We start from the raw sequence: 26,610 nt of genomic DNA on the forward strand, positions 1-26,610 counted from the left end.
TCTGTTTGTCTGTTTGATGTTGAGTCATGACTCCATACATACAGGCGAAATCAAACGAATTGAGGGGATGTTTACGGTCTGTGATGTGACATCTTACCAGAATATCTGCCCGTGTGACGGAGAACGTGACCTCGGGGGACGGTTTGCCTCTGGAGGTCAATCTGCTTCGTTCCTTCCCAGGAAAAGTTGGCACAAATAACCCGAAACCGATCTGCAATCCTCAGATTCAATTCCCCGCTGTGTGATCTTTCTGGAGCTGGGACGGACGGAGGAGCTCGAGGGTGTGCGAGTCTGTAGGATGGAGGGAAAAGTGGGCAGACTCTGAAGGATGCAACAAAATTTAAATGGAGCATAAACAGTGGATGAAAAGCTTTATACGTTCCTGTGACCATCCATAAGTTGATGAGGATCTTAAAACTTTTAGCTGTTTGATTCTTCACCTTAAAAAGTTGGCGTTTGAATGTAATTTCACTGAAGAAAACAAAAAAATATTACATTTTGAGTGATTGTTTGGCGTCAAAGAAAAAAAAAATGTGTGAGACGTCCGACGCCTCTAGTTCAAATAAACACCTTATGTTTTTGTGCAAGTAAAACTGAACATCACATCCTCTTTTTGCAAAGGGTGCTATTTACGAGAGAACTGAAAATATAAAATATAATATAAAAAGAAATGTAAAAACATATGTTACCGGTGAAAACGCACAAAAAACAGGTTAAAACAGAATAAACAGCAGCAGCATCAGTGTCAGTAAAAGTCTGTATGCACATCGTACATTGTGTTGATGGATGACGTTGTTGCATGTGATACTTGCAACAGGAGTTGTTTTAAATAACCTAAAAGTATCTGATAAAAAAGAAAAAATAATTTAAATATAGATGAATATGAGGCTGATAAATCCAGGAGGAGTCTACCAGCAGGGGGCAGCACATGCTTTTTAAACATTAAACATCTCAGCAGGCACACAGTGTTTTCCACTTCACCTTCACAAGGACTCCTTTTTTTATTTTTTACCACATAGACGCTATATATTTTAATTCATCCTTTAGCTGTTTATAATCTTAAAATGTCTCAGGAACCCCTTCACACCTGTAGAGTCTCCACCAGGAATATAAATAAACGTGTCTGGAGGTCACGAACACAGATGGATTCGATATTTATAGCTTTCCACGGAAGAAATCGGATTCTTTAATTCACGGTGGCTGACACCGACGCGGGAGGGGAGAGGGAATCGATCGTTGCCATCGGTGGTCCGGATTGATCCTCTGTGTGTGGGGTCAGATCACAGTGGTTTCTCTCTCTAACACCTCCACAGCGAGAGGCCCAGGAGAGAAAAAAATAAATAAAAACTAACTCAGGAGCAGAATCAGCGCTTCGGTTTTTAAGAGGATGTGCCTGGTACTGTTGAAGGCTTTCGGCGTCAAGAGTCTTTTCTTTCTGTGGGTTTAGCATTCGGAGGTGAGCATGTGTGAGTCGAGTGTGTGACGGAAAGAGGAGGGCTCAAAGAAAGAGGGAGGGAGGGAGAGAGAAAGAGAGAGAGAGAGGTCCAAGGACAGACAGCACTAAGGGGAGGGGAGAAAACACATCACACCTTCCCCTCAGCCTCACACACAGCTTCAGCCTCAGACCGAGCAGCACATATCTTGACGCCGTGAGGAAGATGCGTGTCCACGCCAGAGGAGCAACATCAGGGCAGGAAAATAGCTCCTAAAGCTCCCGAGACAGACAAACAAGCACATGCCAGGGAACTACACAGAGGAGGAGAGCGTTCCAGAGACGGACAAAACAGGCTGGAGGAGGAAACATCTGCAGGTTTTTGTTTTCCGTCACTGAGGACCGGCTTTTTGAAATAAAAGGGGAATAAAAAAAAAAAAGCTGCCTTCCTTCTTGGAGGTTCATCTCCTCCTCTCAGCCTCCAGCTCCGCGTTGAGGAAAAAAAAAAAAAAGACTGCTTCACACTCCCGACACCATGAGCGAGGCGAAGAAAGGTGAGCTAGCCATCCGGGATAAAGCCATCCTGCACCAGCAGAGGCGTCTGAAGCAGGCCACCCAGTTCACGCACAAGGACTCGGCTGACCTCCTGCCCCTGGACGGGCTCAAGAGGCTGGGCACGTCCAAGGACTTGGTGAGTGGAGATTCTGGAGAATCTAAATTGTTGTTGCGGAGGCTTTGGGCGGCAGTTGCCGAGTTGCCGTTGAGGTCGAGTTTGCGTCTGATTGGGCAGAAAATCGTCCTTCTTCGTCTTTTTATCTTTGCATTTCTGCAACTCAAACAATCAACATGTGTTGTGCTAGCGGCGGCTAAGCTAGCCTGAAGCAGCGACAAAGTTCGGGCAAATTCACAGATTTCTGCATTTTCTAACTCACATGCAATTGCCACAACTTGTGAAAATGTTAAAACTGCGACAGAAAGGTGGTAATTCAACAATATGATCATTTAGTTATTTAGTCTAGATCACTGGCTAAAATAATTCAGTAGTATGAGAAACTACAGCCTCCAAAATTAAGACATAATCCTGAATTCAATAACCTTATATCAAACTAACACTGTCAGATTACAAACAGCGCCCTCTGCTGGTTTCTAAAAGCTTTAGTTTTACCTTTAACCCTCTGGAGTCCAGAGTATTATTGTTGACTACACATGGTTTTACCTTTATTTATTTCATCTTAAAAACACTGTTGCCTTGTTTGGTTTCATTCATTCAAGCTCAACCGCACACGTGTCATTTTACGGCTATTTTTTTCATTTTGACAACAAACTGTATTAACACGTTGGACCTATAACCAGACTAAAACCACAGAATAAGAGCAGGAAACAGTTAGATTTCCCACTGTGAAAACCACAAACAAGTTTAATGAACCTCTTTTCTAACTTGCAAAACTAAAGTATAAATTTCAAAACCTCATGTACAAATTTAGCAAACAACAAACCTATTTATAACTATTTCCATTAAAATGCAAATGCATTTTTGTACAACTATTTACAAAACTATCAGGTGCAACAATAAGTAATAATATCTAAAATTTTACTTTCGAGCTTTTGAAGCTGGCTAGCAATCTATGCTAGCTAACCTTTTGCTTTTCACCAATATGACGGAAATTTACAGGAAAAAGTCTGTTGTAAATTATTTCTAATAAGTCTAGTTTTACTTGGCCTATCAACACAATTTTAAATCGATAGGTTGAAGTTAACACCTTCTATAAAAGTTGAAACGGAGATTCAGTGACGCTGCGTCGAGCTGCTACGTCGTCTTACAATTGACGGTTGATCAGCCATTCAAATTGTTAATTAACCATTTAAATTAACTGTTGGTTAATAGTAAAAATGTCCACCCAACACTACAAACTGACTGAATATATAGAGTTCATTTTGAACTAACTGCACCAAAGCTAACATGTGCTCAGACACAATCCACCAATCTTCTCCCCGACAGAGCGTACGACCACAGTTTGCTTCAGGCACTAAGGCACTACTCTACTATATGCATCCGTCATCAACAGAAAGCTTCATGAAACATTCAGACACTCTGCACGCAGACGGAGACAATGTCTTGTCAGAGTCGGCCACAGTTCACCGTGCAGTGGCACAAAAAAAAAAAGCGAAACTCCTTTCATTATAGACGTTTCACATTCAGTGTCGACACATAAGATGAAAGACAGCCCTGCATGTAAAGTGGGCCACAGCTCCACTTCCTCTCCCCCCCTAGAAGCTTCCTAAAGTCAAGCTGTTATATACACCGCGGAGGAACTCCCTGTAATAATCTCAACAATTTATTACTCCGACTCTCCTCTGACACACTTCTGGTTTGATGGCGGCCTCCCAGGTCCCCCCCCCACCGCCTCCCCCCCTCCCTCCCTCGTCTAAGAACCTCAACACAATCACTCTGGCACCTAGAAGCAGCCCTCGCAGCGCTCTGTGCTCAGCGATTATCACACTGTGATGCGTCGATGTCTGCCAGATTTTAAAACCAACATTTGCCACTAGATAAACATTCCTCCCCCACCTCCAGTCTTTCTTCGACAGGGCCACATTTACTGCGGTTTACTGACAGATACGTTTCCACCCTCTATACTGTTTTCTCCACCGTGTTTCCAATGTAACACAAAAGTTCTGCAACAACAAGTAGATGTTATTTAAGGTATAATCCATAATATAAAGATGGACTGAGGAACTGCTCCTCTAAAGTGAAGCCGAATGGAGTAGAGCTCCCCCTGGTGGCTGTAGGCTGCAGTATATGTCATAAGCTCCACCCCCTCCATGTTAGTGGATGGGTCAAACTAAAATACTAAAACACACGTTTTTTTGTTTTTTCCAGGGATGGTTTCTGTCATTTCTGGTAGTTAATATACTGGCGATACATGGTAAAGTGTGATTTTTTTGTATAAGTTGGTATGTGACATAATGGCGACCACTGGTTTCCATGCCGACCACTCTGCAAACTGGTTTTGTGGGAGCATGAAAGTTGTAAAAACTATTTTTAAAAATAAGTAAGGTATGGTGTGGATAAGGGGTGTCAAACAATTCAGAGGTGTTGTCATTTATAACTTATTTATAACCTTTAGCATGCTAGCTGGGGAGCATGCTAAGGGTAAGGCTAGCTGAGTGGTTTTAATAGTTAGTAGTAGGGTTAAGCTAATCTCTCAGTTGAAAGTCACATGGTTGCGTCCTGGGTGACTCCAGGACGCTGGAACTCACTGTTAATTCTTCTTGAGGTGTCGTGGGCCTCACTTAATGCAACATCCGTTCAAGGGAGGCGCCCACCCGAAAACCCCAATGATGTGCCACATAGTGCTTACTGCTGTTGGCTAGGCTAGTTAGCTGGTGTCTCCTTGTTAATGGCAAGTTGGTAGCTGACTGCTTGCCCGCTGGTCAGTTTTCAGTTGATGGAAAAACTTAATTATTGGGTAAACAGAACGTGCAATAAGGTAAATAAGTCTGCTTTTATTATGAAATAAGATGTTCCAGACTCTGGTTGCCAAGGTAACCCCTTGTACATATGTCCCATCCCAAATGGTTCCCTGGTTCCTCTTGCTCCACCTGGGTTCACAAAACGTTCCAAGATCGCGATCAGCAGCAAAGTCTCATCGTGAGCTTTGATTGTGACGCAAAGCAATTTGTTCGACTATATGCAGATGACGCTGTTTTCTAAGATGCAGAATTTTGGTCTTTGAAAGTTAACAAATGTGACAGCTGTATCACTCCTTTTGTCTCCTGTTGCCACGTCTCTTTCTTTACACCTGCTAAACATCAACATATTAGCTTTGTTGCTGTGGGGATGCTGGGATTAGCCATTACCTGCTAGCATGACTGCAGGCTCGTTATGAAAGAGTCTCAAAGGAAACAGAGACAACTCCACACAACTATTACGGATAAAAATGAAAAAAAAAAAAACAAGTCAGGATAAGATTTCCACCACACTCATCTAGTGTGTGATCCCACATCTCCTGCAGGGGTCTGAAAAGCCTGTCATCATAATACCAATTATCTCCTCCTTAAAGACAGAGTGAAGCTCATCTCAGTAGCTATCAAAAAAACCCAATCTGTGGCTCAGACGTGGCCACAGGGAGCACAGCCAGATTCATACGGCATCTGTAGCAATTGGTTTTTGATGCAAGAGTAGCTTGGGTAAATTGAGGAAGGAGGTGAAATTGCCAACAATCATCCGCCGTGCCTTTATATCACCTCTTCAGATATCCGACTGCTCATTCAGGCTCTGGATATGTGGAAAGAAAGCTTGATGTGTTTCTGAGGCAAACCCTCACAGACAACAGACGCAATCACCAGCTGTTAGATTGATTTGTTTGTCTGCAGACTGTCAGCACTTTTACTATTTCCACCTTCATACCTTTATTTATTTATTTTTAGCTTAATTACACCTTTTCTTTAAAGGAAGTTTTATGTGCCAACAACTTTTTTTTGACGTATTTCAGTCAGTCTGAGAGGACAGATTACTGAATTTCTGTTTCTGTTTACACACTATACATCTTCTGACGCTACTGGAATCACCTCTTGTTTGGTGGATTCAGAGAAGAGAACAATATCTGGTCTTAAGGTGGTGGTCGCAACGTGGTTGGGGATCATGATTTGCCGCGCCAAGGCCCACCAACCGCTGCCAGTCTCTCGCAGTGGCTCGGATGCCATCAGATGTTTTTGCAGCTGGTCTTGGCTGCTCTCCAGCTCTGATGATGGTGATGGCTTGCGCAGGGGGGCGGGAACGCTTGGCCAACTCGACTCCTGCAGCAATGGTTTCGGCGACGGCCTTGAGAACCTAGTCATGCCTCCGTCATACCTTCCCCTCTTCCAGGATGTTCTCTAGGGTTTCTAAAAGATTTATGAATTTCTTCAACTCATTTATATGTTTGTTTGTTTTTTAAATGGGGCCAATGTCGATGTGCCAAAACCTGCAGTTCCCCAAACGTCCACTTGAGGTTGACTCCAAACCCCAAAATGAGTCCATCCTCTATGTAAAATCTTCACAGTAGAAATAAACTTGTTTACAGCCTGGTACAAAAAACGGTTTTGGTCTATATGGCTAATATCATGACAAATGTGCAAAGATGAAACTTTACAGCATTGGTCTTCAAAAGAGGGTCCGCAGACTCCCTAGGTACTGCAGGGGGATCACAATATCTTTGGTTGATTAGACATTTTTCTATTTTTTTTTTAATTTTCGCCACAATTTTGCCCCACAAATTTAAATCTCTTTAAATTCACATTAACAAAAATCCAACATATTTTAGTAGTTGTTGTTAGTATTTAGCTATATTTAAAGTTAAAACTGTTAAGAAAATTAATTAATCTTGATTGACAGTTTTAACTTTCAACAAGAGGCTTCGATTGAAATAAAAATTAAGATGGCGGCGACAGGAACAACTGCACTAAGCTTCAAAAAGAAATGGAGGGTTCCTCCCTCTTTATATACAGTGGTGAATGGTTTAGTCATGTGACGGGGAATCATAGGAAGGATTCACATTTTAATGAGCATGTAAAGACATGTCAGATAAATTGCAGCTAACAGAAAGATTCCCACATGCACGATGAAAGGAATGTTACTACATGTACGTGGCATTAGCTCAGCGTAAAGCCTGGAAACAGTTAGCTGGGTGATACCAAAAAGCAACCTAGGGTGATTCGTGGAACTCTCCCTTTAAATATTCTAATTAATGCTGCCGCCCCGCCACTCTAATTTAAAATCAATAAACTGGTGCAATAATGTTTGATTGTTCGCCCTAACCTTGTTTTTCTTCCTGTTAATTTCTGCTGGCTGGCCGCTCCTGTCCAGTGTGTAACTCAGCAGCAGAGCCCGGTTACGTAAGAGTGAATTTGTTTTGCTGCTCTTTAGCCTGAGGTCCTCTCACTCTCAGCAGCAGCAGCAGCAGCAGCAGCGGCAGCAGCAGCATCACTCCAGCCATGTTCTGCTGCAGACTCAAGGGAGCACTGAGCATGAAAAGGGCAAAAAATACACCTCTATTAACACAAGAGCGACTGGAGACGGGGTCAGGGAGGATCCACAGTTTAGTTGGGATTGTTTTTACGTAACGCAGCGCGAGTGTCTTCACTTGGATACGTGGATATTTAAGAGGAGCAAACAGGAAAGAGTAGATGTGTGTGTGGGGGGGTGGACTGGAAAAATCAGAGCAGTGCTGTATTAACACCTGAGATCAGCATGGGACGAGTTATTGTGTAACCACCGTGTGACCTCAGTGTTTCTGCTTGCACACTCGACATGAGCTCCAGTGAGAGAAATCTAGTAGAAGGGGCCCTAACCCTAACTAGAACTACTTTTACAGTATATTTAAATATTTGAGTACCTAAAATGTGAAATATTGAGGTTTTAAGTCACTTTGCGCATGAAGATTTTAACAACACAGTCAATTAATCCATCTATTATGTTTATATGTCTAAGCTAGCATATGTAGCATTGATTTAACTTCTTGTGCATGTGGTACAAGTGTGTCTGTGCTTGTGTTAGCATGCTAGCCATTAGCATCTGCTCTTGGGAGTCTTTGTTGGATCGCAACTATCAAAGAAAACTCACTGTAACAGTCCAAATACTGATAATGATGCATGTTTATTTATTTAATTTTATAAAGCATGCATCTTAAATGATTGGTTCTGGATTTTGGATAATTTTCAATATAGCATGGTTAAAATCTAAATTCACCCAAACAGAAACACATAAAACAAGTAGAATGAGCCCCCTAGAGGCTCTGCAGAGGTACTGCAGGGGCGGTTGGAAAGTCTTTGGTTGATTGGACATTTTTTATATATAAATATATATTCTTTAAATTTTCCCTCCATAAATTTAAATTTCTTTAATTACACATTAAAGCTATGATAATAATATTTATAAACAGCACTAGGCTGGGTTTAATATAGGATGCATATATTAGGTATTAGTTGCTCTAAATGGCCTAAAATACTAAAAGGCTTCATTCACAATGTGTAGCAACGACTTTAAATGATTCTTCTAATAATTGTGCTGTTTTTTATCAAGTAAAATTATACTTTTATACTTTTTCAAACATAGCACCAAGAAAATTGGTCATTAATCTGACCACATCTAAAACAGTCTGGAAACGTCTCAATTTTAAGAATGGAAATCACCACTGATACCGAGTCCTTTCTCTCATGAAGAGATAGAAGTCCTTGAAAAGCAGGTTTATCCGTCTACTCAAAACGCTGAAACACAAAAGCAGGACAATCATTGGAGACTTCAGATGAAGATAGCTCCCATTATATTGGTGTAATTTCACTGCTCTCACTTCAGCCGCTCCTTCAGACCTCATCCCCTGCAGCTTTGCTGTCGGTTCGCTGGCGTCGCACTCTCACCGAGTCTGAAACCTGTGACTGCGTGTGAAGGCCTGTCTAACAGAGGCCGGGGTCTCCGGGTACATCTGAGGATGATCAAAAGCTACAGCACTAGAAGGCGTGTGTGGACGGAAATAAAAAGAAGCAGCTTCTCTTGGTGTGGACGTTGAAACACCGTCTATTTAAAACCAATAAACCCTGAGTGACATTTAAAGGATAAGTCCTTTCAAGAAGTCATGAATTTGTATTCTTTATATTCCCAACTGTTTGTTTTCCCCGGAAGGTGAAGTAGCACTCACAACCTCTGGAGTTTGGCTCGTCCTGCACCAAAAAACGCGTTAAATCGGTTCGGATGCGGCCTTTATTATTAGCTCCGGCACAATTAGGTGGGAAGGAGAGAGGGGTTAGCGTGAACCTGTCTCCCTCTCTGTCAGCTGGGGCTGTCGATGGGCGGCAACAACCCCTCAGCTGCTCCCTCGGTGCCTTGTAGGAAGACAGGAGGCTAAAAATACCCCGGCAAACACACAAAACGACACAACAGCCCAAACTACAGAAGTGGGGACGTGACATATTTGTCGGGTAAAAGGCAAAGGGGAGACTCACCACGACTCCACCTCTGAATGTGTAGGTATTTTTAATCATTATAACTGGAAACAAGAGAGTAAAACTCCCAGAAATGTGAAAAAAAAAGGGATGAAGCAAAATGTTCAATACTGATTTTCTTTTTGTTTGTATTTATGTCAAATTAAAATTAAAAATGGCCAAGTGCACATCAGGATGTTTTGTATAAACTTTCGCATAAAACCCAAAAATATTAAACTTACATTTATATTAAGCAGAAACTTCATAAAAATCTTCATAGTGGAGAAGAAGTAAATGTTCTGCACGATTATTAAAGCTGTTGTTCTTTAATTTCCTGTCAATCAACTAAAGCTGCACTCGTGAGTTAAACCCATAGGTCTTCAACAGGAGGTCTGCGACCCCTAGGGGTCCGCAGAGGTACTGCAGGGACGGACGCAAAATCTTTGGTTAATAAGACGTTTTTTATGTATTTTTTAATACAGATTTAAATTACTTTAAATGCACATTAACATGAATCCAACATATCTTAGTAAAGGGAGAAGGGATAGCTTAATATTTAATGCAAAACGATGATAATAACGTATATTTATAACGCCACTAGATGGCAGACTAGAGCGTCCACGTGTTTTATGCGGCTTGACGTCTCCAGGTCGTCTAAATACAGCCTGCTGGAGGACGGAGGGGAAATCCACACTTATTTATCTTTCTTTTACTTATCTACACACATTTCAAAGAGAAAAATTGTCGAAAAGGGACCATAACCTCTAAATAATCACACTCATTTTTTAAAATTAAGGTCAGTGTTTTATAAAAGATGTTATTTAAATATTTAAAATCTTAGTGACTGGGTACAGATTTGGGGTTTACTCTGGCCTTTTGGCTGCACATGATGATATTCCTCAGAGGATTACAGGTTATAGCTGGGAGACTTAAATCGGTGTAATATAGCTGGAGAAAGGAAGATGTGGAATGAGAATAAAGAGGGAGCAGGAAGAGCAGGAAGGCAGCAGATGTGAAGCTGCCGGAGCCTCCTGCTCGGCGCGACAGAAAGTCAGCCGCTGGGGACGTCCGTCAGAATAAGAAAGAGGGCATTAGGAGGATCACGTGAGCGGCTGAGACGAGAGAGAGAGAGACGAGCCGGTTGCAGTCAGATAATTAGTCCACGCGGCAGCAATCAGCCTCTAATCTGACTCACGGAGGAAGAGAAACCGAGACAAAGACGAGAAAAGAAAGAGGATCGTATATATAAAAGAGGACTAGTTTGGACTGGCTCGTGTTCATCAGAGGTCGGCATAGCACACACATCAGCAGGAAGAGAGGGAACAGTTTTAGGCTTAATTGTTGCAACGTTCACAAGATCAGTAGTTTCCTGGTTATACATCGATCAGCGTTGGGCCTCTATGGTGGAGCATCCCACAGATACTTGATTAGTTTGGGATCTAATGAATTTGGAGGTCAGGTCAACACCTTTTGTAGAGGTTGCATGAGCGGTTTTGTGTGTTATTGCTATGGGGTGTCTGGTCCATTGACTGTATATATTACGGACAAACCCATCGTGACGTCACCCATTGGATTCTGAACTTCGGAAATGAATCCCAGAGTGGGCGGAGCCTGTGGTCGCCATGTTGGATGACGCAGATATTCCAAATATGGACGTGGGGGTGTTGTGCCCACCCAAATCAACGCTACCTGTTAGCTCAGGTTACCACCTGTCACTCACAGTGGGAACACCCTTAATTATGCAGTATATTAAATCTTAATAAAATATAAATGAATGAGTTAGAAACAAAATTCATCCCCCGTAGAGTTGTCACGAATAGTTATAAACTATTAATAAACTATTGAGATCAAAATCAGTTTTGTACCAGGCTGTAAACTTGTTTAATGATGCTGTAAAGTTGGGATTTTTAACATAGGTGTTTATGGGGATTTGCTCCATTTTAGAGCCTCTAGTGGCCACTCCATGAACTGCAGTTCTTTGCACTTCAACACGGGCTTCATCGCTCAGACCTGGAGGTTTCCGCTTGGTTGAAACACTATTCACCTTATTTTACAGTTGCCCAGATAAATCTTAGACTCTCATCTGTGCAGCACTCATAGTAAAATAAACAAGGGTGTCATCTGCATATTGGCAAATACCGATATTTTATCTCTAAATATGAGGTTGCCCTTTTTAAAACAGAAAGGAGCTTGACATCAAAGTTGCTGAAAATATAACCTGCTACAAACATCATCGCTCAGACCTGGAGGTTTCCGCTTGGTCTGGTCTGGTCTAAATACATGCCTAAATAACATCCACATGAAGCTTTAGCTTCAGTGCTTAAGTGACAACTAAATTAGCTGCAAAGAAGGTCACATTATCATATTTAAAAGCCAACTCAAGGGGCACATTAAAGCCTTCAGGTCGAGTGTTTTTCTTTGCTACGTGAAGCCGGTGGCCATCATTTTATCTGCTAATACCCTTTATTACCATTTACACTCCTACAAAGCCCTAAAATTCAACATTTTATCCTACAGCAGCCTGCCAGTTGTATATGTTAGAGTTTTACTGTAAACATTCAATACTCGTGTCTTTGATTTATGCCAGAGTTCATGTTTCCAGCGGCTGCCTGTTCCCTCTGGCTCGTATAAAAAGTAAATCCTATTTATGCTCCCTGCTCCTCCGTAATCACATTGTTGTTCTGCATGTTCAGAGTCTGGGTGCAGACTTTCAAACAGCTCGCTCTGAAAGGAGCAGGTCACCCAACACCAGCACCACCTGCATTAATAAAACACAAAGCATTTGGTTTCCTTTCAAGGTTTTTTTCTGAGCAGCGGCACTGGCAGGATTTTAAGAGATGTTTAAAACATGCGTCGGGAAATAAATAAAAACATTGTAATCACCTATTTATACTCGGAGCAAAGAATGGGGATTCATTAAAAAGAAATTGAGGCGCTGTTTGTCTTAATTGAGTTTAAACACGAGCCTGAAAACAGATTTGGTTTATAACTCTGTGATTAAATAATAATGAATTATGTGTCTGTATCACCAGAGCAGGATAGAGAAATTAAAGGCATGGTGGGAAAATGCCTCAGACTAACTATTAACACTAAATCATCAATAAAATATCTAATTAGACATCTGCTTTTTAAACGTGTTCGTCTCATTAGCATCTGTCTACGAACATATTAAACCAGAGAAATGGTGTTTGTCAGACAAAAAGGATGAATTTCACATATCAATTAGTCCGTCTGGTCATTTATTTAAACTGATTCAGTAGAAGTGATGTTTAAAAAAGTGACTTTATTGTTTTATGTCCTGTTTGAGCAGTGCGCCGGTCGCTGTTCTAAGAAATGAAATGAATTCAGAGAAGTTTTATGACGGCGCCTCTCTCCCCTCTCCTCCTCTTCAGGATGATTATCAGAAAAACGAGTCGCGCTACGGAGCAGAAAACCCAAACTGATGGAGAGATTAAGCAGGGACCCACTTTTTCCACAAAATAAAAGTCATATCTCGTAAATTCACTTTGAGGAAGATGAACTGGTCACATGACCCCCTTCGTCATCTCCGGTGAAACTTTTATATCGATTTGTCTGAAAAAAACACCTCCTACGAGCGTGAAAGTGTTTTAGCTTTAGATACTTGAGAGGTTTTTCAAAATGTAAGTGTTTCCATTTACATTTTTTTATTGCGACATTTATTTATTTTTTTAAGATTTCATTTTCGATCTGATTCTGAGTAAAATTCAGGCTAAAATTAATCAAATTTCCTCAAATTTAAATTTCTTTCATTGCATGTTGAAAAGAATCCAACATATTTTAGTAAAAGGATTAGAGATAGATTAATACTGAATGCAAAATGACAATAATAATGTATATTTATTATAAATAAACTGAGTTTAACACATATAGTAGGTCGTCGGTCCCTACTTAATCTCTCCAACCTCTGGAATAAATTGTTGTTTAACTATTATAAAATGAAAAGTTGCATGTTAATTGTGACACTGTGTGTTGTGGTTTAACTTGAGGTGTTTCACGTTGTGGTTTGTTGTGTTACTACATTACCTCAAACGAGCAAAAGTATCGCAAGTATCGATATTTTAGTTTGAGAATCGACTTCGGAGCATAAAGACCTGGTATCGGAAGTATCGATATTTCAGTATCTAGTATGTTTCAGTGACTGATTTCTAGTTGTGTTTACAAATTGTTGTTGTTGACAGAAGAAGCTAAGTGGATGCATCACAGCTGGACTAGTGTTTGTTGTCAGTGTGAGATCACTATAGTTCATGGAGGGATCTAGTAGAAACCTGTATCACCGGACAACGGTGGCATCTGACGAGCTGTAAAGTCAAATAAAAGACCCTCGCAGTAGCTACACATTTATATTAATTATATTTAAAACAAAAAACCCATTTAATCGTGTTCCTACTGAAAAGCCGTCTGTTATTACAAGTGACTATTCCCGCTCCCTATGCAGCGGCGGCCATTCAAACTTTTTAATTTCAGCAAATATGCAAAATATTCCGTTGTAAATAAGAATGCATGACTCATGTTGTTACCGGCGCATTCAGATGTGACCGTGCACTAAAAGCCGCGGCGGCCGACCTTCTCGTGTCCACGCGCCGACTGTCTGCAGCTGACCTCTATTAAGAAACAGCTTATGCAGACGAAAAGGGACAGAAAAGACAGAGCCTGCTGTTCTCTTCCATGATGCTTCTTCTTCTTTTTCTCCACATTACTGATCATCACTTAACGTTCTGCTCTGATTAACATGCGCACGGCAAACTCTGGATTCTGCTGTTACAGTATTCCTGAGCAGAATATGAATGAAGACAAAGAGGATTTCACGGATCGGTAGGCGGAAAGAGGACGGACAGAAAAACAAATAAATAAATAAATAAGTAAATAAATAAATAAAAAAGGCTTCAGCGCCCGAGAGACGAGGCCGTGTGACCTCAACACTGGTGTAATAATGTCATCTCATGCCTGGACATGTCTCGTTCTGATTCTGTCAACGTGGAGTCAGTTTGTCCACTCGTCAGGACGTCGAGCTTTTAAATAAATGAATGAATGAATGAATGGATGAATGAATGAGAGGACAGAGTGAGTAAAGGCTCCGTGTAATAGACGGTTGGTATTCATAGACTGAGCCTCAGCAACACTTCAGCCAGTAATAACCACCATCACCATCATGTCAGCAGCTTCAGTTCGGCCCATTCCTCCCTCTCTGAGCTACAGCTGTGGCCGAGCAGGCGGCTCCCCCTTTCCTCCCCTATTTTCTCCCCTCTTTCCTCTTCTCCTCTCCTCCCCTTCTTACATCCTCTTCCTCTCTTTTCTGACCTTTCTCCTCTTTCCTCCCAGCTCCTCTCCTTCCTTCCCCTTTTTTCTTGTTTTCTTTCCTCCCCCTTTTCCTCCTCACCTCATTTCCCTCTTTCCTCCCCCTTCCTCCTCTCTCCGCCTTCTTCCCCCTCCCCAATCTTTTTTCGTATCTCCTCCTCCCTCTCTGCCATCCTCTTTCTAACTCTCCTCCTCTCTTTTCTGACCTCTTTCTCCTCTTTCCTCCCCTTCCTTTCCCTTTCTTCTTGTTTTCTCCCCTTTCCTCCCCCTTTTCCTCCTCTCTTCCCCTTCTTCCCCCTCCCTAATCTTCTTTCCTATCACCTCCTCCCTCCTCTTTCTACCCTTCCTCCTCCTCTCCCATCCTCTTTCTAACTTTCGTCCTCTCTTTCCTCCCCAGCCCCCCTTCACCCTCCCTTCCTCAGCCCACATCCTTCCTCCTGTCTTACCCTCTTTCCTCCTCTCCTACCATCCTCCTTCCTTCCTCCCCTTTTTCCTCCTCTCTTCCCCTCCTTCCTCCTCTATCATCCCCTCCCCTCCCTCTCTATCATCTTTCCATCAGCCTCCTTTCATTCATTTCCTTCCTTATTTTATTTCCTCACCACAGTCTGTGTTGGTTGTAATAATTCTGTAAACGAGCCCGAAGCCTAAAATAATCCTAATCTAGGAGTAATCTCCTCCTCCTCCTCGCTGCAGGAGCTCCGTCAGAATAGGATCCTTGACGCTGAACTCCTCGACATCAACTAATCAAATTCAATCAGCGGCTCCACTTCAGAGCGGCCTGATTCTTCTTCTTCTTTTTTCTTTCCGCTGACGTTCTCTCCACATTTTATTTTTCATCCTCTGGCATTTTCTCTAAACCGCGGACGTCGTCTCTACCTCTGCACGCGCCGGCTGATTCATCGACTTATTAGCAGAAATTATCCTCTTTTCACAAACGCGCCGCGTTATCTTAATGAAGTCGCTTCAATCGCGTCAAACTCGTCCTGAGAGTTTGATGAAGAGGTTCCTTCTTTTCTTCTCCGAGGCCTTTGTTCTCGTCAGGCTGCAGAGACGACTGGATGTGATGCAGACGACGAGCGTAATGTGATTTCAGCCATTAGCCTCCACATGCGTCTTGTGATGGGCGACATCTGTTTTCTTCGTAGTCCTGACTTCTCCGGGGTCAACGCACGAGCAAAAACACGTTAGCAGCAGCAGCATCTTGCTGCAAACAGGTGCAAACTCACCTCACTGGTCTTTACGGTTCAGAGGTGAATTGGCACTTTTAAAGAATGCAGAGTTTGCTTTTAGTTGTGTGGTGGGATGTTCAAAGGGAAACATGCAGAATTTAGGCCTTTACTCCAAAAATCTGGATCTGGTTAATTCAGTACATGTATAGTGGTGATAAATGGCCAAAATATAAACTAATGTAGAATAAAGATTAAGAGATTAATGGTTGTAATACAGAGGATGACTCACTGAATCCACAGCAGCATCAGTTTCTGTGTTTACGTACTGCAAAGCATCATGGGAAATGTCATTTAAAGTTTAAAAATAATGAAATTAAATGAATAATATTAACTTTTTTCCATTGGTGCAGAATACAGGTGCTCGCCAACTTTGGTTTGGTTTGTCTTGGCCCTTTAGAGAATCCATTTTTGATTTTTATGCAGAATCAGAATGATCATGTGACCACTGTTGTTATGCTCTATAGTGTAGAGTCGTGTTAAATGGCCAAGATATAGACACATGTGGACTAATAACGCAGGAATGAATGGCTGTAATGCAGAGGATAACTCACTGAATCCATAGCAACATTAGTTTCTGTGTTTACATACTGCAAAGCATCATGGGAAACGTGATTTCAAGCTTAGAAATAATCAAATTAAAAGAAAAATATTAACTTTTCCTACTGGTGCAGAATACAGGCGCTCACCAACTTCTATTTTTGATTTTTATGCAGAATCAGAGCGATCATGTGACCAGTGTATATGTTGTTATACTCTTAATAGTGTTAAATGGCCCAAGATATCGACAAATGTGGACTAATAACGCAGGAATTACTGGCTGTAACACAGAGGGTAACTCACTGAATCCATGGCCGACTGCAAAGCATCATGGGAAACGTCATTCCAAATTTTAAAGATCCAATGTTTCAATTCGATGCAAATATATAAGTATTTACTTATATAAGAAACCGAGGTTCATTCCCACACGGACGGATTAAGATTTAAAAGTCTAATAACTGAGGAGATAAAAGATCTGGAATAACGATTTGTTTTCCTACGTGGAGCTTTAAAACGCCTTCCTCAGGGCGTGAGCTGGAAGTTTGCAGCTAGGATGTGGTCATGTTGCGCAGTAGAGCCCCTAGCCGTCCATAACCCCAACCCTAAAACTTTATTCGTCCCTCAGTGGGGAAACAGCAGTTTACAACAGCGTACAGTACAGGCGTTGTACAGTCTTTCCTCTTTACTGACTGCTTGTTAACAAACTGAAAATCTGTGAACTGGCATCGATCACGGCGCCTCCTCGTAGATTTAATGCCGTGAAATCTAATGGAGACAGCAGGCAGCAGTGTCCCATAAAGAGATTTTATCTGCTACCCACAACCCCAACCTGCTGCAGCCTCGGCTCCGTTCCACAGCGAGCGTTTTCATCGTCGACACAGCTGAGCTGTAATCTGTTTGCTCATTTTCATTTCCACGCCGTGCAGAGAGAGGCTGCACAGTCGCGTTTGGAACTTCTGATGTTAAAATGTGTCGAAGATGTCGATGCAGCCGGGGAAAGACACAAAAACGGTTTAGGAACAACTCAAATCCCAGCTGATCTGGTCTCCAAGTTCTCCAGACATTATTAGGAAGGTGGTCATAATCTTATGCCTGATCGGTATATATCTACCTGTCTGATGGATCCACATTTAAACAACCTGGATGTGTTGGGTTAAAATCAGTCTTTAGTTTTAATAACGGTGCGATGCTTTCAGCTTGTGCACCGTTGCCTGATGAGATGAGTTTAACTCCTTGTTTGTGTGTAAATAAATAAATCAATCATTGTTATTTATTCTCTAACTTCACTCTGTACGTGTCAGAACATCCTGTACGGACCCATCAAAGCGTTTGCACATTTTTCATTTGCTGTTTCTAATTGGGAAGGAATTACCTCTGCAGGGGGGTTTTCCTCATTGTTGTTGTTTCTGATGCCACGTCTGAACTATTTTAATAACAAAGACAAAAATCTAGCAAATTTGCACAGAAACCCGCAAAGTATTTGGAGAAAACAAGCAAATAAGTTATTAATTAAAGCAGGAGTCCTCAATGTTTTTCTGGACCAAGATTAAATAAATTTGTGGGGGGAAATAAAAAACAAATATAGATAAAAAAAATGTCTAATCAACCAAAGATTTTGCGACCCCTCCCTTGCAGTACCTCCGAAGAGCCCCTAGGGGTCACGGACCACCTGTTGAAGACCTATGCATTACAGAATATGAATTGTAGAGGTGGATATTGGCAAGGACTTCACGATACGATACGTATCACGATACTTGATCCACGATACGATACGTTATTGCGATATATTGCAATATTCTACGTAGTTCATTGAGAAATTTGATGCAGTTTAAAATACAAGTTGTATATATGTACATCAGATACTTAACTGGACAAAAGGAGTCAAAAAACAAAATTAATCCAAATGTCCGATATCGTACCGATAGAACGGTATATCGCCATATCGAATATTTTTCCCCGCCCCTAACGATCTGAACGAATTGGAGACGATCTCCTCCTTGTCTCACTCGCAGGATTCCGGAGGCACGAGCTGAAATCTAATTTCTGAACTAAGCGACACCTCGTGTGCGTCCTCACACTTCGGCAGGCGACACGTTTCCGCTCCATCCCGCGGCCTCGTCTGAGAAGGAAGTCGCCCTGATTTGTTTTTGGCACACATTATTAACTGCCTCACACTGAGTGTGTATACAGTAGATATATATATATATATATATTTGTTTCATTCAACAGAGAGTGGGAGAGCTGGAGAATGAGCAAACAGAAAATCTTATTGGCTCAGGGCTCGACTTGAAGGAAGATTTAATAAAGAGTCAGTTTACCCTTAAAATTGAACCTCACTGTGCGTTTGAGCTCTTTAAGGACACCAGCCTGTTCTCTGTGTGGCGATAACTTAACCTTTTGTCATGCTAATGATCATCCTTTATATTTAATAGCTTCTCCACTTGTCTCTTCCTTTTAAAGCAACCTCACAGCATCGTCCAGCGCCGCCTGCTGGAGGGAAACATCACCCGGCTGCGAGGCGAGGCCCGGGACGCCAGCGCCAGGGTCCGCTCCCCGCTGGCCGACACCAAGGACGGCGCCGCCGACGCCGAGGAGAGGAGCGAGAGCACGGCCGACGACTCCACGGAGGAGAGGGAGTCCCTGGAGGAGAGCGAGCGGAGCCTGCGGTCGGACGAGGAGGACGACAGCAGCGAGGCCGGAGCCAGGCAGACGGCGGCCGAGAAGCCCGACGGATCGACCCTCCTCCTTACGGCTCTGGTCGTCCAGTGCAAGGTACAAAAAAAAATAAAAAATAAAACTGTGTCTTCCACTTTCTACTACAGCATTCAAGCTGAAAACAAGAAAAGACACAAAGGCGGCAGCACTCTGCTCCTGTGACTCACCACGTTAACGCCGGCTCTTCATTTTACTTTCCCTTTACAACACGTGAAAAGCTCGGCAGCAGCAGCTGTCAGACAGGACCCGAAACAATAGACAACTGAGTCACAGCGACTGAAGGTCCACCCTGGTTAACACGTCCTCACGAGCCCACAATGGATCCGCTCAGGGCTGCATTAGGAGCAAGTATGCAGGAGCTGGAAATGGACGAACTGTGTGGGCTTCAGCGTAAAAGACAAATCCAGTTTTATCCCTAACATCGGCCCCAATAACCTGAACATGATCGAAACCCGAAGGCATAATCACTTCCCAAAGGAGAAACTCCAGAGCAACTTCCCCCTTCAAAATACTTTAGCTTCCAGGCTAACAATCTGGCTGATTGTTATGTATCTCAGATCTTATGCAGGTTATACATCATGCTCTCATGCCCACTGCTGCAGACTCCTGCAATTACATAACTGTGGCTCTGCAGGCTGATCGCAAGATAAAATATTAAGCATTGCTGTTTGCATTTGCACTTTGTGGTGCAGCGATGTTTTATCCAGCCTGAGTGGTTGGTAGCAAGAACTCATTGTTCATTCGAAGCATGACGACATCATCGCAGACTCTTCTAACCGGAGCAGTCGTCTGATTTGTGGACGGAGGCATTTTGTTTTTTGTTTTTTTGAGGTCGTCTGTCCGTTCGGTTCAGTCTGATTAGTTTGATGTCTTCACAAAACGCCTTGAGAACGTTTCCCTGTAGTTGGCACAAATGTTGACTTGAGGTCAGGGATGAACTGGTGTCGCTGAAAGATGCTTTTGGTTTAATTTTACACAAATCTCAAGACAAGACCTGAAAAACAAACTATTTAATGTGTATTTATGATACAGAACCAGCACCAGGTCACACCCTGTACTCGTGGCTTTTATTAACTGTCTTTACGGAAGCACATTAGCCATTAATGGAAGTCTGGATTCACGTGGAGACGCTCCCCGTGGTCCGCCTTCAAAAGTCCAAAGACTAATGTATGCAGAAAGGTCACGCAAAACACTCACTACTACTACGACTACTACTTACTAATTCGCTCCCTCCTCAACAGATTTGTGATATTTGGCTGCAGGAAAATACATCTGCTGTCAGGAAATATAAACAGATAAATAACCGGTGTTACAGAGAACATATAAAATCATATAAACGTCCAAACATACTCTGTTTACCCTCTTTTAGTTATAAACTTGTAGAATTTTTCGAATTTTCCTCACATTTACAAACTAAATTATGAATTCCATCCATCCATTATCTAAAAAAATGTTCTCCAGCTCCAATGGGGTCAGGACAGATCACCAATCCATCACAGAAAGAACAACCTCTCACCTACACACTATCGCCAATTTAGAACCAATTAACCCGACACGTGTGTCTTTGGACAAAAACGAGATGTCGTCCGGTGCATCTGCAGATTTTTAACTGTGCAAACATATTAGAGGAGAAAAAAAAAAACGCATTCATGAATTTCATTGGCTTTTATGGCAGTGTGAGCAGCCTCATTCATGAATGAAATCCAATCAAGAACAAAGAAATTAGATCATAAATGCACATGTGCCAAAATATAACACATCATTAATTTATAACCAGGGGCGAGGTAATTTCTGTGGCCTTTTAGACTCAGATTAGAGAAGTGCAACCACAACTATTTTTTTTTTTTATCCTCTTAAAGAAATAGATCAAACACTGTCTATTCCCCGTGGTGTTAAAAAATATGCACAACAGCTTCTGTGAATCCTGTATATGTGAGCGTAATTACAACGAATCGGGTCGTCTTTATGGTGGATTCAGCGTTTTTTTCCTCTATCGCTCCGCCGGGTTTTTATCATCGACTTCGCTTGTTCAAATGCTATTTTTAAACTTTGGGGATAGAGAAGGGGTTTTTTTTTTATTTTTTTATTTTTTATACGCCACCGGGACTGAGACAAAAGAGCAGGTTTGTGGGTCTGCTGATAAGCCGGTGGGCCTGCGAGGACAAAGGAGGCTCAGTCTGTGCGGAGTCAGACGGATCAAAACAAGGTGCATGGAAACCCAACGTGTTTGTTTCCGAGGCGGATGGTCGGGGGGGGGGGGGGAGAAATATCCGAGGGTCAAGAGGAAAAGGTTTTCATTTGTGAAGAAGGTGGGATGTACAGACGTTATCCGGGCAATAAAAACCACGGCAGATGTTAGAAAAGGTCTCAAAACGGCAGCAAAGCCGCCATAAACCTTAAAACTTGTAACGTACGCTTAAGCCGTATCGTAAAAAATGACCAGTGAAGATAAATCATACTATTTTACTGCTTTATATTACTAAGGAAAAGTGGAAATGAAACCAGTGTTCTTGTATTTCATATATTTCAACCTTGCATGTCTCTAATTCCTCCTACAGGAGCAGCCTGTTGATGGAGCACATCTAAAAATGTTGAAAATAAGCCCATAAAGCTATTTTTTATTTTATTGCATCAAATTTAAGCACTGTCTGATGCTCGGTTTACGGCATGGGGGGGGGGTGGCGGGCGTCACGCCGATCATCTCACATGCACGCAGAGCTGCCATATGTTCTTACATACATTCTTGTTTTCCCACTCGAGAACATCCTGCTCCGATTTACAGGGAAGAGCCTTCAGAGACAACAGTTCCCATAAAACCCGCAACAATCTGCAGCTACCACACATGAAAACATGTCTTTGTGACGTGAAGAGCCCTGCAGGCTGCCGAGCGACTGAGAGATGAAGACAAATGTCAGGGGAAATCAGGGCCGAGACGCCTGCTCTTATCACTACTCTTTAACACGGGCTGGAAAAATCTGTAAGATTATGAGAATATGTGTCTTAGAAATACCTTGATTTTCTTTTTCGCCCCCTCTGGAGTTAGATGAGGTATCACTGTTCTCATTGTGCATCAGTTATCTTAGGTGGAAGTAGCAGATTTTAAACCATGTTCAAGTGTTAATTCGTGCACTTTTAGAAGTGTGGACAGAACTAGCTTGCTAGCTTTTTCACTAGCGCCTTCAATTATGCTAAGTCAAGCTAAGTTAAGCTAGGCTACGCTAGCAGTTTCCTGTCTGTAAGTGTTGAATTGTTTTGAACCTGCAATAACTTAGTTTTGTTCGCTTTGGAACAAAAAACTGACACTCCTTTGGAAGCTAACAGGGATAGCATGTTAGCATACAGTGGCCTGTTGTGTTTCTGGTCGCCCAGCAAAAGTATGGCCGACATTTTAGTACTACTTTTGGCTTTATTTTTGGTCTCCACCAACTCCAGCAATGAAATATCTTAAGTTTTAGCTGCTCAACAGTTCCCACAAGCTAATTGCTAACTAGCTAATCTGTGTGGTGGTAAAATGCAGATTTAGAGCTATTTTGCCAAAATGATAAATTTAAGGGACCATAAAAGATAAGAAATTAAACTGAAAAGCTGGTAAATAAAAATGTAACTACATGGGATCAATTGCTGGGATATAAAAAAATAGATTTTGAAGATCAAAATAATAAAGAAACGTCACTTTCCTCTTCACTGACAGATATTCTGAGCAATGTCTGACCACTTGTCACGCTCTAGTGAGTGTGCAAAACCAAAAGCCACAACAAACTACACAATCAGCAACTGCAGTCAGCGACAACAGTCTAATACATCAGCCAACAACCAAAAAAAAAAAAGCAAAAACAAATGTCTGCTGGTTTATGATTAGTTTAATGCCTGGAGCAACACAATCTAAACACATGGCTCCAAAAAAAAGAGTTGGAAATGCTTCGCTAATGGAACACTTGTTTAGCGCGGACCAAGTTAATAAGCAGTCAACTTTATTTTTCGCTTTGGCAGTTTTCGAGAACACACGGCAGCCGAGTGAATTTATTGGTTGTTTTCAAAGGCTCCCCAGAGTTGTGTTAATGTGCTGTTTGTGACCAATTTTTTCCTCGTGTTCCACAGCAACAGACGTGAAGTGGAAAAACTGTGACGCTAAAATCCCCCACTCTCTGTCTCTGTTTCCCCCTCACCAGTGCTGCGAGACTGAAGTCAAGGCGTCCATCAACACTGGCAACCAACATAACCACATCTCCACCTCCTGCTGCCAGAGGCTGGGGTAAGAAACACCCGCCTCTTGACTGCAAACACAACGGCTACTGCATCATCTGACAAAACTGTGGAGGCTTTCACAAACAGCTGAAAATCAAACAGTGAAGAGATGAAAAGAGTGAGAAAAGAACAAGAAAGAAACATTAAGTGAACTGGATTTAACCTCCTGAGACGCGAACTTTTGTTTTCTATGCATTTTTAATTTCTCTAAGGTTGCATGTATAAAAACTAAGCACCTTTGAGCAGAAACACGTTTTTGAGTTATTTGAGAAATTATAAAAGTATTTATTTCAATCCTTGAACATGTCGATGTGAAACCAGAATTTGCACACAGTAAAATCCCAACGTCCTCAAGCGAGTACGTGCTAATTCGGGACGCTGCAGCTCGTTTCTACTGATAGAATTTGTTAAATTTGCGCGTTATACCAAAGTAGAAAAGTAAATAAACATAAATATACAAGTTTCAATCGTACAAACTCGATGAGGTTTTGCACAAACCTCAAACTCAGGATCTCAGGAGGTTAAAAATGTAGCGTAAAAATGAAGCTCTTTCACTGTTCCTAAGTTGCTGCCTTCATCTTAACACATTAAAACACTAAATAAAGCTCTGAGACAGACACAATTTGATGACTTCCATAATCAATTCTACCGTGTACCGCTCCTCTTCATAATCCCAGCTAATCAAGTCTCAGCTACTCAAACATTTGACTGACATTTCAGTAAGACTGCTGATCTTTTCTGCTCAAATTAAACCTAATTTGTGTTTGAACTACTGAAGATGTGTGTGTGTGTGTCTGTCTGTGCATCATTAGGCTGGTGCCCAGTCAGGACAGCTCACCGTGTGGTGGGAGCAGCTCGGTGGTGACGGACCTGCAGCTGCAGCTGGGCAGACAGACGGTCCAGTGTTCGGCATATGTCAGAGGTGAGAGTATACGGCACAATATTCATCAGGAATGGAGCAAAACGCCCAGAAAGAGTTGAATTTCTAAAGTCTGCAGCCATGTTGGAGGAACTAGTCTTGGAGCTAAATGCTAACATCAGCAAACAGGCTCCTAATAACAGTGTTAATGTTTAGCAGGTATTGTATAATATTAGTCATTTTCACCACCTTTAGCATGGTAACATTTGCTAATTAGTACTTGCTAACTAACAAAGCTGAATAGAAAGAGCAGAATTTGCTCTAAATTAAAAGTATTTGATAAATCAGCCCACACGATAACACTAAATGAGACATGGATTACATCCTAAAGGGAGCATGAGCATAACAGCAGCTATTTATTTAGTCTTTTATACAACTTCTTTCACAGAAAACCAAACCAACCTTTAGGAATTAGTCACTGATGCCAGACTAAATGTCATTAAATGTCCCTACAGTCATTAAAGTTAATCCTCCTGGCTCCTAACTTGGATCCCTAATATTTTAAGACTGCAAATAACAAATTTTATTGTCATGCATCTGTTTTTGTACTGAACTATTTCGTCCCCTGAGCGGTGGTTAAAACCCAAACCTTAGGAGAAATGTAGTAAAGGGTTAGCCATGCTAACGCGTAAAACAACATTTACAGGTAGATAAATCTATATTTTTCTACTCTTTGCTATCGATGCTACACAATAATTCTGTAGAAACAGTTCAGATCTGCTGTTCCAATAACATCTGGTAGGTATTTAGAGGTTCCCTGGTGCAGAAATAGAATAAGTGGGAAGATAATTATCATGAGCTGTGATCGTCACCTTGGCTGAGTAGACAAAGAACGAACAACAAGAACAAAACTCCTCATAGAGATAAGACAAGTGCTTAACATACTTTCATTTGTCTCGTTGCGGGTGCCGGTGGAGGCAGCTGTCCAAAAGTAGCTAGAGGAATAAACTTTCTGTTCATCATCTGTGTCTCTTTATATCACTCTCCATCTCTGGAAGCAAATACCAGAGTTTATTTTAGTCACAAAAAAAGTCACATCCCTTTTAAGGACACTTTCCTTCAGACGACTGATCGGTTTTGTTTTGTTCGTCTTTGGGGTTTTAGGCCCGGTTAGCTTATATTAGCATAAATAGTAGTTAAATGTGGCGATTGTTCAAAGATTTTACATCAACATTTGTGTAAGGATAAAACAAATGATTATATAACACATATTAGTTAGCTGTGTAATTATTGGTAGGAGTGCTACTTTTTAAGTTTGGACAGAGATAGCTGCCTAGCTGTTTCCACTCTAAGCTAAGCAAAGCTAAATAAAGCTAAACTAGATGTCGCCTGCCTGTAGCTGTTGCAACTTTTGAAGCTATAAATGAAAATGACTTTGTTAGCTAACAAGGCTAACATGCTAACTTACTATTTTTACAAGTGATATCTGTATTTTTGGAAATAGATTTTAAACCAAATGCACTTTAACGGTGTTGTTACGAGTAGTTTTGGAGGTTTGGACAGAACTAGCTTGCTAGATTTTTCACTAGCTCCTTCAATTATGCTAAACCAAGCCAAGCTAAGCTAGGCTAAGCTAGCTGTTTCCTGACTGCAAGTGTTGAACTGCTTTGAACCTGCAATAATTTAGTTTTGTTCACTTTGGAACAAAAAACTGACATTTGTTTGGAAGCTAACGAGGCTAAAACGTTAGCCTACAGTGGCCTGTTGTGTTTCATTTTAGTACTACTTTTAGCTCTGTATTTGGTCTACACCAACTCCAGGGATGAAATATCAAACGTTTTAGCTGGTCAACAGTCCTCTGCTTTAAATCTGCTATAAATTATTTTCTTTGGCCTTTGTGAAGCTAGAAATTGACATTAATTTGTTAGCTGACAAGGCTAACTTTCTGGCTTACAGTGGCCTATTTTAACATTCAGCAGTAATGTAGCTTTAAGTTGCGTTTCTGTTCTGATGGTATGTGGAATTCGGCTAAATCTGAAAAATGATGCTACAACATGATACGGTTAGCATGGAAAAGCAGCTAGCTTGGCTGTGATCTGTGGGCTTCATATCAGCATACAGTTATGAGAATTACATAAGACAAATACGTTTCTAAAATGCCATACAGTTCCTATACTGGCAAATATCTATACTTTTATTATTTATCTTTTGTTTGTATTGAGGACATTTAGTCCTCTTAAAGATAAAAGCCAGAGACCACCCATTATTATTTATGCAGCAGTTCCTCCTTAATCCCTCCTCGGTGGTGAATAATGACT

At 41.6% G+C, this 26,610-nt stretch overlaps 1 protein-coding gene across 1 annotated transcript in view; it reads left to right on the top strand.

The window, feature by feature from the left end:
* The first annotated feature begins 1,555 nt into the window (after window positions 1-1,555).
* nrip2 (nuclear receptor interacting protein 2) overlaps window positions 1,556-26,610 on the top strand; it is a 30,073-nt gene continuing 5,018 nt past the window's right edge. The window contains exons 1-4 of the mRNA XM_047575836.1: window positions 1,556-2,123; window positions 18,934-19,245; window positions 23,358-23,440; window positions 24,246-24,355. Coding sequence (XP_047431792.1) covers window positions 1,968-2,123; window positions 18,934-19,245; window positions 23,358-23,440; window positions 24,246-24,355 — 661 coding nt within the window. The 5' untranslated portion in view covers window positions 1,556-1,967. The remainder of the gene's footprint in view (window positions 2,124-18,933; window positions 19,246-23,357; window positions 23,441-24,245; window positions 24,356-26,610) is intronic.

Source organism: Mugil cephalus, chromosome 22 (assembly GCF_022458985.1).
Source record: "Mugil cephalus isolate CIBA_MC_2020 chromosome 22, CIBA_Mcephalus_1.1, whole genome shotgun sequence".
NCBI classification, from domain to species: domain Eukaryota; kingdom Metazoa; phylum Chordata; class Actinopteri; order Mugiliformes; family Mugilidae; genus Mugil; species Mugil cephalus.